The 17,393-nt window shown below is 39.9% G+C and overlaps 1 protein-coding gene and 1 long non-coding RNA gene across 5 annotated transcripts in view; one reads left to right on the forward strand and one right to left on the reverse strand.

The window, feature by feature from the left end:
- The window catches only part of nos1apa (nitric oxide synthase 1 (neuronal) adaptor protein a), a 477,337-nt gene that overhangs the window by 349,827 nt on the left and 110,117 nt on the right, over window positions 1-17,393 (forward strand). For all 4 annotated transcript variants that reach the window (XM_063063836.1, XM_063063834.1, XM_063063833.1 and 1 more), the window contains 2 exons: window positions 4,725-4,866; window positions 16,799-16,956. In XM_063063836.1, the coding sequence (XP_062919906.1) occupies window positions 4,725-4,866; window positions 16,799-16,956 (300 nt within the window). The remainder of the gene's footprint in view (window positions 1-4,724; window positions 4,867-16,798; window positions 16,957-17,393) is intronic.
- LOC134354696 (uncharacterized) overlaps window positions 1-17,393 on the reverse strand; it is a 69,144-nt gene that overhangs the window by 7,329 nt on the left and 44,422 nt on the right. The window lies entirely within an intron of this gene.

The following is a 17,393-nucleotide window of genomic DNA, read 5'->3' on the forward strand; positions in this document are numbered from 1 at the left end:
ATTCCCCAAGGAACTATGAAAGTTGAGAAGATAAATAATGTTTTAGATTGGAGTAACTTTGTGAAGTATAATGACTAATTTATTGAATTTTTTGAGTTTTCATGTTAATGGGCTTAATGGACCAGTGAAAAGAAAAAGAATCTTAACACATATTAAAAAAATGAAGATAGATTTAGCTTTTTTACAGGAAACGCACCTAACGGAAACAGAACATCAGAAACTAAAGAGAGATTGGGTGGGTAGTGTTGTTGCGGCTTCATTTAATTCAAAAGCGAGGGGAGTAGCAATTTTGATCGATAAAACGTTACCAATTAGAATACAAAATGTAATAATTGATTCTGCGGAGAGATATGTGATTATACATTGTCAACTTTTCTCTGAATTATGGACTTTTATGAACATTTATGCACCAAATGAAAATGATGCAAAATTCATACAAGAAGCTTTTCTGAATTTGGCGGATGCGCATGAAAAAATATTAATTGGAGGAGACCTTAATTTTTGCTTAGACCCAGTCTTAGATAGATCAACCAAGGCTGTTATAAAATCGAAGGTAGTAAATTTAACTTTATCATTGATGAAGGATTTAAATCTGATTGATATATGGAGAAGAATCAATCCTAAAGAAAGAGACTATTCGTTTTACTCCCATAGACATAAAACTTTCTCAAGGATAGCTTTGTTTCTATTATCAATGCATATTCAACACAGAGTGAAAAATATGGAATATAAAGCAAGAATATTATCAGATCATTCCTCTTTATTAATGACAATAATAATGGCTGATAAGGAAGAAGTGGCTTATAGATGGAGATTTAATTCAATATTATTAAAACGTCAAGATTTTTGTGATTTTATGAAAAAGCAGATTCAATTTTTTTTGGATACAAATTTTCATTCAGTGGATGATAAATTTATATTATGGGATGCGATGAAAGCATATCTTAGGGGCCAGATAATAAGTTATACGTCTAAAATTAAGAAAGAATATATGGCAGAACTAGATCAATTGGAAAAAGAGATTACAAAAATAGAAAAAGAATCTCAAAGATATATGTCAGAAGAAAAACGAAAACAACTTGTCAATAAGAAGTTACAATACAATACGCTTCAGACATATAGAACGGAAAAAGCAATTATAAGAACTAAACAAAGGTATTATGAGTTAGGTGAGAGAGCACATAAAATTCTTGCCTGGCAGTTGAAAACAGAACAAGCTTCCAAAACAATAAATGCAATTAGAACAAGGGCAAATAAAATATCTTATAAACCTCTTGAAATAAATGAAACTTTAAAAAATTTCTATTCTGAATTATATCAATCAGAATCCCAAAATGATGTTAATGAGATAGAAAAGTTTTTATCACAAGTTTCTCTTCCAAAATTGAATTTGGAAGAACAGAAGGGATCGGATATGCCTTTTACATTAAAAGAAGTTGAAGAAGCATTAGGATCACTCCAAAGTAATAAATCTCCAGGAGAAGATGGTTTTCCACCTGAATTTTATAAAAAATTTAAAGATTTATTATTTCCTCTTTTTATGGAACTAATATGTCAAGCAGAAAAAATACATAAACTTCCAGAATCTTTTTCAACAGCGATTGTAATAGTACTGCCAAAAAAAGACAGAGATCCTATGAAACCAGCATCATATAGGCCTATTTCTTTATTGAATACGGATTATAAAATAATAGCAAAAATTTTATCGAATAGATTATCTAAATATTTACCAAAATTAATACATATGGATCAAACAGGATTTATTAAAACTAGACAATTGGCAGATAATGTAACTCGGCTACTCAGTATAATTCATTTGGCACAAAAAAGGGATGAGAAGAGTATAGTAGTAGCTTTGGATGCAGAAAAAGCATTTGATAGATTAGAATGGGATTTTTTATTTAAAGTACTAGAAAAATATGGGTTAGGAACATCTTTTATAAATTGGATTAAAACTTTAAATTCTAACCCTAAAGCTAAAGTGGTGACAAACTCTCAAATTTCAACACCATTCCAGTTAAAAAGGTCAACTGGACAAGATTATCCACTATCACCTGCTTTATTTGTATTGGCGATAGAGCCATTAGCAGAACTAATTAGAATTGATCCAGATATTATGGATTTTAGAGTTAATCAGGAGGAATATAAAATTAATCTTTTTGCCGATGATGTTTTGATCTATTTAACAAATCCACAATATTCGTTACATAAATTATCTTCTAGATTGGATGAATATGGGAAGGTATCAGGTTACAAAATAAATTGGGATAAAAGTGAAATTTTACCACTTACTAAAGAAGACTATAGTCAATGTCGATCAGTAACCCAATTTAGATGGCCGGTAAATGGTATAAAATATTTAGGTATAAGACTTGATAATGATCTAAAGAATTTATATAAATTTAATTATTTACCACTGTTGGAAAAAATTCAAGAAGATCTTGACAAATGGATGATATTACCAATAACATTAGTAGGTAGAGTCAATGTTGTAAAAATGAATATATTTCCTAGATTACAGTATCTGTTTCAAACATTACCAATACAATTGCCACAGAAATTTTTTCAAGAGTTAAATAAATGTGTGAGAAAATTTCTTTGGAAAGGTAAAATGTCAAGAATATCATTGGAAAAATTGACATGTAAATTTGGGTTAGGAGGGTTACTACTTCCAAACTTTAAAAACTATTATAAAGCAAATCAACTTAGATTTATTGCATCTTTCTTCGATGACCGAAAACCAGCATGGATTAAAATAGAACTAGACGAGATAGGAGAAAATAGACCTGAAGATTTTATATATAAATGGGAATCTAAATTGATACGGGAAAAGAAAGAATCTCCTATATTAACACATTTGATTGATCTATGGAATAAGATAAATGTTGATAATGAAACACAGAAATCTCTATTAGCAAGGAGACCTTTGTTCTAAAACAGACTTATTCCTTTTACAATGGACAATCAACTTTTATATAATTGGTACCAAAAAGGGATTAAATTTATAGGAGACTGTTTTGAACGAGGTATATTGATGTCATTTGAACAATTAAAGGATAAATATAAAATATCTAATAATACTTTCTTCTGTTACTTTCAATTAAGGGCTTACTTAAAAGGTAAGCTGGGTCAAACAATGTTTTTGCCAAAACCTAATGACATTGAAACTTTAATTCAAAAAGGGAAAATTAAAAAATTTATTTCTTGTATGTATAATTTGATTCAAGAACAGACAATTAAACAAGGAACCCATAAGTCAAAGCAAAAATGGGAAACAGATCTGAATATTATTATTGATGAAACAAATTGGTCAAGACTTTGTCTTGACAGTATGACAAATACAATAAATGTTCAACTTAGATTAGTACAATATAATTTTTTACATCAATTATATATTACACCGCAAAAAATAAATAGATTAAATTCAAATTTTTCTGATAAATGTTTTCGGTGTAATCAAGAAATTGGTACTTTTTTACATTCTACTTGGTCTTGTTTTAAAATTCAACCCTTTTGGATAAATTTAAGAATCTTATTGGAACAAATTACTGCAACTCAACTTCCACATAACCCTGTGTTATTTTTATTAGGTGATATTGAAGGGATAAAACCGAAACTTAAATTGAATAAATATCAGAAAGAATTTATAAAAATTGCATTGGCAGTAGCTAAGAAGACTATAGCAGTTACTTGGAAATCTGATTCATATTTAAGTATGGATCATTGGAATAATGAAATGACTAGTTCTATTCCACTTGAAAAAATTACTTATAATTTAAGAGATAAATATGTAACATTTTTGAATATTTGGCACCCTTATTTACAAAAGATAGGATGGTATATTTAAGTGCTCCGATAAAGACTTTGGTCACTTGGGGAAAGTAACGAATAATTATACCAAATTCATTTTGAATCCCATGGAGCATGTGGAAACCTCCCAATAACCAGGCCATTCTTTTTTTTTTCTTTCTTTTTTTTTCTTTTTCTTCTTTTTTAGGTAAGACTATATATGGGGGGGAGGGTAGATTCTTTTTTTTCATGTATTCTTTTTGAAAATTCAATAAATATTATATTTTTAAAAAGTAGTGTATTTGCTTAATAAAACAATGTTTTAGAAATCCCACTGATGTTGATGTCATGTAGGCCCCATTGTAGCGAACGCAAACTAGGTGCTCAAGAGAGTTTTACAGAGAGCAGCACTAGTTTAAGTAGCATTGGACTTGCTCTGATGGAGAAAAAATTCTCCATTCAGAGGGCAGTAACACTTTGAAGTTCTGCAAGGCTCTGTGCTCAGGCAGACAGCAGTAGGTTTTCAGGGAAACATGGAGCATTGTGCTAGTGTGGGAAAGTTCAGCTGCATTGCAGAGCAGGGACACAGGGCCTATTTCTGTTCGTGTGCCTCATGGGTAGAACCTGGAACTGTACGGAAACTGAAGTAAAGACGATTGATCATTTAAAGGTAAAGAAATGGGAGACAAACTAAGATTGCTTATTATGACTGGGGTAGATGAAGAGTGCTGTGGAAGGCTCCAGATGTTGACTTCTTGGGCTGAATAGCCTGCTTCAGTACTGCACACTCCTTGCTAGTGTAGCTGTGTAAAGTGGTGCAACCTTGTTAAGGACGAGGAAGGATGAGCTGTCATTGGAGTCGGTTTTAGTTCTGACAGTGTGCCATTGAAATCCATCTGCTCACAGTCTTTTCTTTTTCTCACTCCCTGCACCAGAGTCAAGCAATGAGGATTGTGCGGACTATAGGACAGGCTTTTGAAGTGTGCCACAAGCTGAGCCTCCTGCACACCGAGCAGAATGTACGCCGAGAGGAAGACCAAGAATGTGAAGAGAGTGTAGAAGCCACCAGTGTTTCAGGTATGTTTTATTTACTGTATGCTCCATTCAAGGGGTAAAATTCTGTGGTATCTGTCCAGTGTGGGAAAGGTTGGCAGTCTGCTTCCATACACAGCAGGAAGGAATTAGCAAATGTGATATATTATAAACACATAAAACCCAAACAACAGGAATTCTGCAGATGCTGGAAATTCAAGCAACACACATCAAAGTTGCTGGTGAACGCAGCAGGCCAAGCAGCATCTGTAGGAAGAGGTGCAGTCGACGTTTCAGGCCGAGACCCTTCGTCAGGACTAACTGAAGGAAGAGTGAGTAAGGGATTTGAAAGTTGGAGGAGGAGGGGGAGATCCAAAATGATAAGAGAAGACAGGAGGGGGAGGGATAGAGCCAAGAGCTGGACAGGTGATTGGCAAAAGGGGATACGAGAGGATCATGGGACAGGAGGTCCGGGAAGAAAGACAAGTGGGGGGGGACCCAGAGGATGGGCAAGAGGTATATTCAGAGGGACAGAGGGAGAAAAAGGAGAGTGAGAGAAAGAATGTGTGCATAAAAATGAGTAACAGATGGGGTACGAGGGGGAGGTGGGGCCTGAGCGGAAGTTAGAGAAGTCGATGTTCATGCCATCAGGTTGGAGGCTACCCAGATGGAATATAAGGTGTTGTTCCTCCAACCTGAGTGTGGCTTCATCTTTACAGTAGAGGAGGCTGTGGATAGACATGTCAGAATGGGAATGGGATGTGGAATTAAAATGTGTGGCCACTGGGAGATCCTGCTTTCTCTGGCGGACAGAGCGTAGATGTTCAGCAAAGCGGTCTCCCAGTCTGCATCGGGTCTCGCCAATATATAAAAGGCCACATCGGGAGCACCGGACGCAGTACCGTACCCCATCTGTTACTCATTTTTATGCACACATTCTTTCTCTCACTCTCCTTTTTCTCCCTCTGTCCCTCTGAATATACCTCTTGCCCATCCTCTGGGTACCCCCCCCCTTGTCTTTCTTCCCGGACCTCCTGTCCCATGATCCTCTCGTATCCCCTTTTGCCAATCACCTGTCCAGCTCTTGGCTCCATCCCTCCCCCTCCTGTCTTCTCCTATCATTTTGGATCTCCCCCTCCCCCTCCAACTTTCAAATCCCTTACTCACTCTTCCTTCAGTTAGTCCTGACGAAGGGTCTCGGCCTGAAACGTCAACTGTACCTCTTCCTACAGATGCTGCTTGGCCTGCTGCGTTCACCAGCAACTTTGATGTGTGTAACACATAAAACCCAGTGGTTTTTAAAATAAATGTACCTAAGGCCTGAAACTTATTGAGCTGATCATGATTCTTTTTAAATTTTAATTCCTAAACTTCTTTGAACTTCCCTAAATTTATAAACGCCACAGAGAGGAGGAGAGCTGAAATCTTCAGTCTGAGTCACCACTGAATCCGTGCTCCCCTTGACCATTGTTTTAGGCTGTTTGCAACCATTATAACCTTGAGCAGCTTCCAACCTCACCTGAGATCCTTGCAAAATACTGCCTATGATTGGCCTGATGACACCAGACTGCAATTTCACACCCACATTGCTGAAACCCTTGATCTTGCCTTCGTGTTTCACAGACTCTGGGTTGAATCTTATCTCCCCAAAATTAGAGTCTTAAAGTCATACAGCACACAGCACAGAAAGAAGCTCTTTCAGCCCACCTGTCCATGCCAGATGTGCTGCCTATATACACTAATACCACATGCCTGCATTGGGTTTATTTGAAATGTAGATCATTTGCAGATATGGGCAGAGAAATGGCAGACAGAGTTCCAGCTGGCCAAATGTGAGGTATTGCATCATGGAAGATAAAAAATAATGAGAAGTAAGGAGACAGTACACTGTTAATGGTATGACCCTTAACAGTGTTGATAAACAGGGATCTTGGGGTCCAGGTTCATAACTCTCTGAAAGAGGCTACGTAGGTTGATAGGAAAGTAAAAAAAGCATTGAACGAATCTGTCTTCATTTGTCAATGAATTGAGTTCAGAGTCGGGAAGTTATGTCGCAGCATTAAAAAACTCTATTTCGGCCGCACCTGGAATACTGCATTCAGTTCTAGTTGCCCAGTATAGGAAGGATGTTGATGCTTTGGAGAGGGTGCAGGAGAGGCTTAACAGGATGCTGTCTGCATTAGAGGACATGTACAAGAAGAATTTGGAAAAAAATGGGTCATTTTCCTTGGACCAGCAGTGGCTGAGAAGAGATTTGACAGATTTATAGAAATATGAGAAGCATAGATACCTTCGACTGGCAGTATATTTTTCCCTGGGTTGTAATGTCTGATACCAGGGGACATGCATTTAAAGTGAGAGGGGTAGGTTAAAGGAGATGTGTGGGCAAGTACCTTACACGGAGGGTGGCAATGCCTGTGGTGGTAATGAAGGCAAATACAGGACAGGTGTTCAAGAGACTTTTAGAGAGGCATGTGAATGTGTAGGGAATGGAGGGATCTAGGTAAAAGAGATTAGTTTATTTGGGCTTTTGATTACTGATCTAGTTAGTTGAGCACAACATTGTGGACGGCAGAGCTTGTGCCTGTACTATACTAACTCTGTGTTCTAACCCTCTACATCCTTATTATCTGAGTACCTGGTTAAATATGTTTTTAAACATTGAAATTGTATCTGCTGCAACCAACCCCCACAGCTTGTTCCATACAGCAATCGCTGTTTGTATGAAAATCTTGCCCCCCCGCCCATTCTTGTTTAAATTTCTCCCTCTCACCTTCAGCCTATGACCTCCAGTTCCCATACCCTGAGAAAAGGACTCTCACTATTCTGTCTATACGCTTCATAGTCATAAACACCTCTGTATGCCTCATACACTCCATAAGAATAAACCCAGCCTCCTTGTAACTACAGTCCCCTATGCCAGGCAACATCCTATTGAATCTCTTCTGCACTCTCACATTTGTTGTCTGATCCTTCCTGTAGTATGGTGACCAGAACGGTCCACAATAACCACAAAGTGTGGCCTAACCAATGATTTTACAGCTGCAATGTGACGTACAAACCTTTGGACTCAAAGCCCCGGCAGGGATACCAAATGCCTTTTACACTGTCCATCCAAGTTGCAAGCTTTAGGAAACTATGAACTTGCACATCAACACACGTAATGTCCCTGCTATTTACTTTATATGTTCTGCCAGGATCTGACGTCAAGTGGTTTTGGGTTGTGTCAGAGGTCAAACCTGCAGCACAAGCCAATAGTTCCATCCATTTCCAGTTTAAATGGAAGCTGGATGCGGAGCAGGTAGTTCGTGTGCCTCAAGAAACCTGGCAGCCCATGAGTTAAGTACTTTGTCAGCATTGCCCATAGTCATGGAAGAGCAGCAGTGATTCCTCCAGAGTCATGATCTTGCAGAAAAGAAGACATCGGTTCTTCCTTGCATCTGATCTGGAATGCAGTTACTCACTGAGGCTCCTCAACAGCTCTTCCCAAACCTGCAGTCTCCACTAAGAAGGAAGCTCAGGACATCAGATGGATCGGAATGCCATCACCTCTATGATTCCTCCATGGACCCTTTCTCGATCTCTCTGTCTCCATCCCTGGAGACAAATTATTGGCCGTCAACTTTTATAAACCGACCAATTCCCACAGTTATCTTGACTATACCTCTTCTCACCCTGTCTTCTGTAAAAATTATATTCATTTTTTTCAGTTCCTTTGACTCCACTGCATCTGTTCCCAGGATGGGGCTTTCCTTTCCAGGACAACAAAGATATCCTTCTTCTTCAAAGAATGAGATTTTCTTTCCTCCACCATTGATACAGCCCTCAACCACATCTCCTCCATTTCCTGAAGATCAACGCTCACCCCATCTTCCTGAGCCTTAACAGAGATAGAATTCCTCCTATCCTCACCTGCCACCCCATGAGGCTCTGTAAACAACATATCATTCTCCACAACATTCACCACCTTCAACAAGATCCCACCACCAAACACATCTTTATCTCCACCTCATTCTCTGCTTTACATAGAGATCACTCCCGCTGTGATTCCCTTATCCATTCTCCCCTCCCCACTAATCTCCTTCCTGACACTTATCCTTGCAAGTGATTGAAATGCTATATCTGTCTATTCACCTCCATTACGGGCCACAAGCAGTCTTTACAGTGAGGCAACACTTCACCTGCAAATCTGTTGGAGTCGCCTATTGCATTCAGTGTTCCTGATGCAACCTCCTGTACACTGGTGAGAACCCAGCATAACTTGGGGAACCGCTTTGTTGAGTACCTCCACTCTATCCATCAAAAATGGAATTTCCTGGCCAGCCATTTTAATTCCTATCCCCATTCCCATTCCAACAAGTCAGTCCATGGCCTCCTCTTTTGCCAAGATGAAGCCATCCTCAGGGTGGAGGAGCAACACCTCATATTCCATCTCGGTGGGCTCCAACCTGATGGCATGAATTCTCCTTCCAGTAACATTTTGCCCCCTCCGCCTTCCTCCTTCTTCAATTCCCCACTCAGGACTCTTGCTTCTTCTCCTCACCTGTTTATTACCTCCCCCGGTACCTGTCCTTCTTCCCTTTCTTCCATTGTCCACTCTTCTCTCCTATCAGATTCGTTCTTCTCCAGCCCTTCATCTTTCCCACCCACCTGGCTTCACCTATCACCTTCTAGCATGTCCTCTTTCCCCTGTCCCTACCTTTTTAATCCTGGCATAATGCCCCTTCCTTTTCAGCCCTGCAGAAGGGATTCGGCCCAAAACGTCAACTGTTTCTCCAGCACTCTGTATGTATGTTGCTCTGAATTTCCAGCCTCAGCAGAGTCTCTTGTTTTTGTTTCATCCAAGTTGGTCTCCGTTCTGATTTGGAAGTATATTGTGCTACCTTCATCGGCTATGGGTCTAAATCATGCAGTACCCTACCAAGGAGGATTGTACAGTTTAGTTACAAAAGAACTGCTGTTTTTCAAGATGTTCACCAAGCTCTCGAGGGTAGTTAACATTGATAATGAATGATTATTAAAAGACACCTGTACCGATACTCCCACTCTTGTAGGCTGTGGTATTCTGGTAGACTTCACCCTTATGAAGGCTGTTTGCCAATGGATCAACCCGATGTATGGGAAACTCAGTTAAAGAAATCCTGCAGTTAAGTTTATAACATGACTTTTGGGTTTTCCTAGTTTTGCTACATATCATCTGCAGCGAACAACCCCCCTATCAACTTAAAATCTAACCCAATATTGCAGCTCTCTTGGCTAGTCTCTAATCCTGTATTATGCCATCTCTCTATTCCACAACAACCCCTTTTCTCCTTGACTTGCATGGCTCTTCCATTCCTGAAACCTTTTGCCTTTACTCCCTCCGTTGGTCACACATTTCCTTCTCTTCACTTCCGTAGTTTTCTCCCTCCCAATCCCTCTCAATTCCTTCGAACTCAGCTCCATAGACTTCCTTTTCTGCCCTACCATCAGCAGTCAAGTCCGTCACTGCTTACCCCTCCAGGAGTTTCCATTAAGTATTGTTTCTTCTGACAAAATTGGTGGCTACATCCTAACAGTTTTGTGGAACTTTTCTCTGTTAAATGCACAGGTTCTAGTTTTGCAATTAAGTCATTGAGTCATAGAAAAGTACAGCACAGACACAGGCCCTTCAGTCCTTCTAGTCTGTGCCAAACCATTCAAACTATCTACTTCCATCGACCTGTGCCAGGACCATAGCCCTCCATACCCCTACCATCCATGTGCCTGTCCAAAGTTCTCTTAAACATTGAAATCGAGCTTGCAATACACCACTTGCGCTGGTAGCTCATTCCAATTTCTCGTGACCCTATAAGTGAAGAAGTTTCCCCTCATGTTCCCCTTAAGCTGACAGCGGTGTGTAGCAAAGTTTCCATCAAACTCAATATATAAGTTTGCTGATGACACAACAATTGTAGGCTGTATCTCAGGTAATGATGAGTTTGAGTACAGAGAGGAAATTAAGAACCTGGTGGCATGGTGCGAAGACAATAACCTATCCCTCAACGTTAGCAAGACGAAGGAATTGGTTGTTGACTTCAGAAGGAGTAGCGGACCGCACGACCCAATTTACATCTTTGTTGCACAAGTGGAACAGGTCAAAAGCTTTAAGTTCCTCGGGGTCAATATCACAAATGACCGGACTTGGTCCAACCAAGCAGAGTTCATTGCCAAGAAGGCCCACCAGTGCCTTTACTTCCTGAGAAAACTAAAGAAATTTGGCCTGTCCCCTAAAACTCTCACTAATTTTTATAGATGCACCGTAGAAAGCATTCTTCTTGGGTGCATCACAACCTGGAATGGAAGTTGTCCTGTCCAAGACCGAAAGAAGCTACAGAAGGTCGTGAACACAGCCCAGCACATCACACAAACCAATCTTCCGTCCGTGGACTCACTTTACACCACACGCTGTCGCAGCCAACACACTTTTCGTCCCTCTTCCCTCCGGGAGAAGGCTCAGGAGCTTGAAGGCTCGTACGGCCAGATTTGGGAACAGCTTCTTTCCAACTGTGATAAGACTGCTGAACGGGTCCTGACCCGGATCTGGGCCGTACCCTCCAAATATCCGGACCTGCCTCTCGGTTTTTTTTTGCACTACCTTGCTTTCCATTTTTCTATTTTTATTTATGATTTATAAGTTAATTTTTTAATATTTACTAATTTTTACTATTTTTAACATTTAATATTTGTAATCTAGGGAGTGGGAAGCACAGAATCAAATATCGCTATGATGATTGTACATTCTAGTACCAATTGTTTGGCGACAATAAAGTATAAAGTAATCTTTTCACCTTTCATCTTTAACCCATGACTTCTAGTTGTAGTCCCACCCAACCTAAGTGGAAAAATCCTGCTTGCACTTACCCTATCTATACCTCTCATAATTTTGTTTACTTCTATCAAATCTCCCCTCAATCTTCTATGTTTCAAGGAATAAAGTCCTAACCTGTTCAAACTTTCCTTATTGCCCAGGTCCTCCAGTCCCAGCAACATCATTGTAAATTTTTGCTGTACTCTTTCAACCTTATTTATATCTTTCCTGTAGATAGGTGACAAAAACTGCACTCAATACTCCAAATTAGGCCTCACCATTGTCTTATAAACTTCAACGTACCATCCCATCTCCTTTGATTTATGAAGACCAATATGCCAAAAGCTTACTTTACAGCCCAATCTGCATGTAGCGCTACTTTTTTTAAATTATTTAAAACAATTATTTTTTGCTCAACATAATAAAACTTTGAATTTACAGATATATTTATATTTACATTTCTTCCCCTCAGCTATCAAACACTTCCATCAAAATCTAGACATCACCCCAATATCCTATACAAAAGCCCTTATTTGTATAGCAGACAGATTTACATCTACATACTGCTGAAAAGGTTGCTATGTTTTATGAAAACTATTTGTTTTTGAGTGTACCATCCATGTCAAAAGTCCAAAGGATTGAATTCCATGATTAATTTACGCCAACCAAAACGTCCAGGGGCTTTATCAGATATCCAACAAAGTTAAATGTTCTTCATCACTCAAAAAGTCAGGATGTTAAAAAGTTTTTTCTAATGTTCATTAATAATACCACTGTTGGGTAAGCCTAAGAGAAAAGACACAGGGTCCATTTCAAGCTCCATCTTCAGAATCTTTTCCATTTCACCCAAAATACCATTCCAGTATGCCTGAAGCTTGGGACAAGTTCAAAAACAGTGGGTGAAGGTTCCAGTATTTACTTTACTTTTAGAACACATTGGAGGAACCCGCGTCTTAAACTGAGAGACAGTTTGGAGTCAGATGGGCTCGGTGCAGAATTTTGAGTTGCAGTGCTTTAGTTCTATTACAAACTGAAATTTTCTTTGCATTATCACAGATGTCTTCCCATGTTTCAGCTGTAATTTCTACTCCCAGACCCTTCCCAGACCCTTCCCAGCTGCTCAGCCTCTCCGCAAGAACATTCCCTCAGGATGCCGTAAAAAGTACTAATGGAGACTTCACCCTTAGAACGAAACACCCTCTTTTCTATGTCAGAACTATCGAAATCAGTTAACAATGATGTTTTTTTCTGTATATAATCTCTTATCTGACAGAAACAACAAAGATCCTCATTGGGTATGTTAAATTTCTGTACTCTTTAACTAAAATACGTCATCGTTCCTTCATCAAACAAATCTCCTAGATGGAAAGTACCCTTAGACATCCAAAGTTTAAATCCAGAATCCACTAGGGCAGGCTGAAAATCAGGACTGCCGGTTATTGGAGTGAAAGGTGATACTTTTGTTGCGTCGCCCTCAATTTATCGCACCACCATCCAAGCCCTGACTGTATTAATTGTTATTGGATTGCGACAATATTGTGGTGCTACTTTCAATGAATAAAGTGTCTTAGTTTGACCTAAAAATTAAGCTTAAGACCTACACAAACATTTAAATTTAATTGAGCTCATGTTTAATGACAAGACTCTCAACTGTAATATTTCCCTTCTGCCTTCTTACTTGGCTAAGCTCATAAACCATCTTGCACTCAGTGATCATTCAATCATACCTGGAAGTACAGTTGACCATAAAGATGCCAGGTGAAGCAGACAAAAAAAAGATAAGCAGAGGATAGCCAAATATCTAAACCAATGTTTGCTCAGCGATTTTAACTAACACTGCTGCTTAGATTGATGGACTAAACCTCAGTAGCACAACTTACTGATTCACCAATTGCACCCTTAAAAAATTAGCTTCCTATATCATTGATTATGCTGCCAAGTTTCCAGTCATACCCAGCTTGGCATTGCTGAATGCATATTGGCGGCAGTCAGTGCCAAGGAAAAGCTGTCGCTCCATTGTGTGGGTGTCCATTTACCTCATTAGTTCTTGCAGAGATCCACTGGAGCAAAATATTATTGTTTATTGGTGCTCTTTGAAGTTTGCTAATTATCTCTCTAATGCATACATCTGGCATTTGCTGAATCTTAGGTGCAATGTTTTGCTTACTCTGGGTGAATGCTTAATTTCTAACTGAGCATTAGATTATTATTGGGTCATATAATTTGTTAAAATTTGTGGCATTCAGTTTCATATAGTTCCCATCTAGGACTTTTAATTATTCTTTACTAAATTACATGCTCTCAGATTTTTATATCTTCGACCTGACCGGAGAGGGGAGAAGAGAGAATAGCCAATTTGTGTGAGGCCTTTGATGATGCTGGCTGCTTAGTGAAGCAGCGAGGAGTGTAGCCTGAGCTCATGGTTTGGAGGCCGGTTTCTGTGATCTAATCATTTATCACAAATACAGAGTCAAATAGGTCTGTGGAACAGGAGCCACTTCACTGCTACCTTACAGGGACAACCGTCTGGAGCAGACTATGGGAGCTGCTCGTTTCTGGTCACTTCTCCGCTATTTCCCCACTCCCTGTAGATGTGATTAGGCAGGGCTGCCACACTGGAAAGACCTCAGACAAAACAACCTCAATCCAAAGGAAGTCTAAAATTAGAGGGCAGAGGTTTAGGATGAGAAGGGAAAGCTTTAAAAGGGAACAGTTGCTTCTTCACATAGAGGTTGGAGTGTATATGGAATGAACTGGCAGAGGAAGTGGTCGGGCAGGTACATTTATAATGTTCAGTACACATTTAGACAGATACATGGATAGGAAAGGTTTAGGGGAATATGGGTCTTACAGAAATGGGACTAGCTCAAGTGGACAACTTGGTTGGCGTGGACAAGGCGGGGTCAAAGGGCCTGCTTCAGGGCTATTTCACTCTGTAACTCTTAAGATGATCTGAAGACACCACAAAGGACCTGGACATCTTTGCGCACCGCTGTACAACAGTGGCTTCATGCCATGGGCCTGATACTGCTTCTCGTGGAGCAGGGTTCAAGGAAAGCCGTCCAGCTTGGCGCTTGTAAGTTAGTCATGTGACATGCCGTTGGACTCAGCCACAAGTAGAAAAACATGTTTGTGAAGGGTAAACAACAGGAATTCTGCAGATGCTGGAAATTCAAGCAACACACATTAAAGCTGCTGGTGAACGCAGCAGGCCAGGCAGCATCTCTAGGAAGAGTCCTGACGAAGGGTCTCGGCCTGAAACGTTGACTGCACCTCTTCCTAGAGATGCTGCCTGGCCTGCTGCGTTCACCAGCAACTTTAATGTTTGTGAAGGGTATTAAGCTTTATATTTTACAAGATTCTATTTAATGCAACAGTTCACCCAGTTGGAATCAAAAGAGATTGTGTGCACAGGAGTTAAGAGTCACTGTTAAGGGCAGTGACTGTTAAATGGCTGTGTGCAATCTGTACACCTCAGCAGGTGATTAATGCTCCATTTCTTACCTTTTCAGATGCTTATCTGTCTCTTCATTTGAACAAATACCTGTCCTTTACTGAGTGTTGGGTGCCAGCCAGTGTAAATATCCTATTTGATTTGCTGTGCTGAACACTGAACCATTACTATTAAAACCAAACATCTGAATAACATTATAGTGATGCACTTACTCTGTTCACACAGACCATTGTCATGCTACATGGAAAGAAGAAGGCACCATTGATTTGTAGGGTTGGCTGCCATTAACGTAGAGGAGGGCCATTCATTTTGCTTGTTGGGGTAGGAGATCTGATAGGGTTGCTCTGCTCATTAGAGGAACAGAGAGGTGGAGTAGCAGAGATCAGGGTTGCTTCATCAATTGGGAAATTTGAAAAACAGACCCACAGGTGAGTAGCTGTAGTTAATGGCCCTCAAAACCCTTTAGCAAATCAGCGGGATAGAGCCAGGCATGCTTCCAGCTTCAATTTCCCAAAGTACTAATGTTTTTAAATTGCTTGGAAATGGAAGCCATGGGTTCTACAATGTCCAGAGTCATGGGCAACATTAAAAAGTGTAGGCTTCCTACAGATGTTCAGGTTTTCTCCCATATCCTTACAATGAGCTGGTTGGTAAATTAATTCTCTTCTGTAACTAGTCACAACTATAGGTGGGCAGTAGAATCTTGGGGGGTGGTGGAATTGGTTACAAGGATGAGAGGGAGATCAAGTTAATTGGCTTGCTTTGAGAGCTGACATTGACTCAGTGAGCCAAATGGCTTCCTTCTATGTTGAAAGAAAATATACTGTATGTAGCAATAAGTAACAGGGATTGATGCAGGGGCTGATGACAGCCCTTGAGTTGTCTGCATTGCGCTTCAAAAGTTCAAAATGGTATTTTTAACTTCTTATATTTGACAGCACACTTGGGGGCTTCAGCTAGCTCCAAAGTCCTTTGTTTGTTCACAGAAGTCCCAATCAAAAGGATTGCTGCAAGGAAGGCTTAGGATTCTTGTAAAAGTACATAGAAAGCTATTGATGTCTTCTGTTGATCTCAGCTCTGGAGAACATAGGGAAAATCTGGGATGGATATCATCAGAGAGCCATTCAGCTCAGGACTCCCACAGGAGTTCATAGGTCAAGAAAAAATGTTCTCCATGCTATTATCACGCGAGGCAGCCAATTTCCATAAGACAAAGGTGCAGAAGTCGGCTATTCGGCCCATCGAGTCTGCTCTGCCGTTTTATCATGAGCTGATCCATTCTCCCTTTTAGATGTGGTTGTCTTGTTCACTATAGGAAATCCAAGCAATCCAGAGATTTGCCATTGATTTTTGTTCCAGGTTGAGAAAGAACATCATCCATTTGGAACTCACAGCAGCAAAATTTTAGTTTCCTACATTCCACAGCCACATCAAAGATTGGCGATAATCCTTCAACCAGATACACATCCCTCATTTGCAAATACCAAAGTCCTTTCTAGCTGTCCAATAGTGACACCTGAAATAATTACCAAGTCTGCCAAGTGAGATATTTTCTAGGTTGGAAAAAGTAGATCTCCTTAATTTCTACATGGTGGATAGTCACATGCCACCAAACTTATAATTCTACCTTTGTTCTGAATGTCACTCTATCTAACAGTGATGAATCCTTTACATTGTCCTTGTATCTGCACCAGCTCTGCATCAGACTGGCATAGAGAAGGAGGATTCAGAAGAGACTGATATCGATGCTGTCGATCACCCTCTACATGATGGTACAGAGGCCCACTTCAGCCGGGGCGTGACTGACTTGGACGCAGTACGAAATGAACCGGATCTTCATAAGATCAAAAAGGTAACCTTAAAAACACTTTCTCAGGCACTCAGCACTTCCCATGCGGGGACTGGCTGTGTTGATTCCCGGATCCATAGAAACCGCATTCCCCTTGGGAGAGCAGTTCTGGTGATAATCCCTTTTTAAATGCTTTTGCTGCCATTTCCTAGGGGTCTATTTTCTTCTTCTCATTGACAAGATGACAAGCACATCTAATCAAGTTAATTTGCAATATCTTGAGAGCTGCTGATGCTTAGTTATAATGTATATCTCTTGATAGCTACCCTTGTATTTATCCTAGGAGTCCGGGCAAAGGAGTTGTTTACCACAGCTTCAGAGGCAAATGAGTTTCCCTGTACCTTTGCAAAGGCTGCATGGGAGGTGCTGTCATCTGCCAGAACTGTCTGATTAGGACAAAGATCACCAAGGATCTAATCTGATCATTGTGGTGTTGAGTG

The sequence above is a fragment of the Mobula hypostoma genome, chromosome 12, assembly GCF_963921235.1.
Source record: "Mobula hypostoma chromosome 12, sMobHyp1.1, whole genome shotgun sequence".
In the NCBI taxonomy this organism is placed as follows: domain Eukaryota; kingdom Metazoa; phylum Chordata; class Chondrichthyes; order Myliobatiformes; family Myliobatidae; genus Mobula; species Mobula hypostoma.